The 836-nt window shown below is 44.9% G+C and overlaps 1 protein-coding gene across 1 annotated transcript in view; it reads right to left on the reverse strand.

Annotated features, from left to right (window-relative positions):
- Window positions 1-836, reverse strand: part of LOC113824119 (uncharacterized) — a 9,259-nt gene continuing 8,423 nt past the window's right edge. Inside the window, exon 7 of the mRNA XM_070130281.1 lies at window positions 1-836. This exon is cut by the window's right edge and continues 319 nt beyond it. Within this exon, the coding sequence (XP_069986382.1) occupies window positions 616-836 (221 nt within the window). The 3' untranslated portion in view covers window positions 1-615.

An 836-nucleotide genomic window follows, 5' to 3' on the forward strand; every position in this document is an offset into this window, starting at 1 on the left:
AATAATTGCAGAGAATGATCATTTATTTGTCACACTCAATGACAGCAGGCATTTCTCAGCTGCAACATATCATCAATAATATATGTTGCTGATAAATGGGATATTTCTTTTCCTTCTTGGCGAGATAATCTTGTATCAGTGAAGCATACATTATTATCATTAATGGTGTTGATTATTATCATTATTCGTTCTCTCTATTCTGAATCACTTCTTTTGTAACATTTTGCGAGTAAGAAGAATCAACACAGGTTCAATTTCATCGCGAATTTAACTTATGAAGAAAGGCTAACCAGTTCCAAATCAATATTTGGAACACAACGGTAAAGCAAACACACACACACACACAGAAAACACATGCACACAAACACACACACACACAGAACACACATACACACACACACACACACACACAAACACACACACACACACAGAACACATACACACAAACACACACACACACACAGAACACATACACACAAACACACACACACAGATAGAGAGAGACAGAGAGAGAGAGAGTAAAGTAATACCTCCACCACCCCTTTTCCTAGTCAGCTGTGGCCAGGGACTCGGAGAAAGTACCTTCATCCAGACCGCCAACACCTCCGGCCTAACCTACAGCGCCGTGCTTTCAATCTCTCGTTCCTCGCCGTTGGAGCTCGAGGCGTAAGACCTCCTGGAGGATGGGGACTGCCTCGGCGTCGTGCCTGTGGGAGTCGTGGAAGGAGTAGGAAGCCCCGTGTTGGGAGGTCTTGAGGATAGTCCTTTGGGGAGGCAGAGTTGGCACCGCTCGTGAGAACAGCCGCTCGATAAGGAGTCGATGGACAGCTGTTCTT

This window comes from Penaeus vannamei, chromosome 15, assembly GCF_042767895.1.
Source record: "Penaeus vannamei isolate JL-2024 chromosome 15, ASM4276789v1, whole genome shotgun sequence".
NCBI classification, from domain to species: Eukaryota; Metazoa; Arthropoda; class Malacostraca; order Decapoda; family Penaeidae; genus Penaeus; species Penaeus vannamei.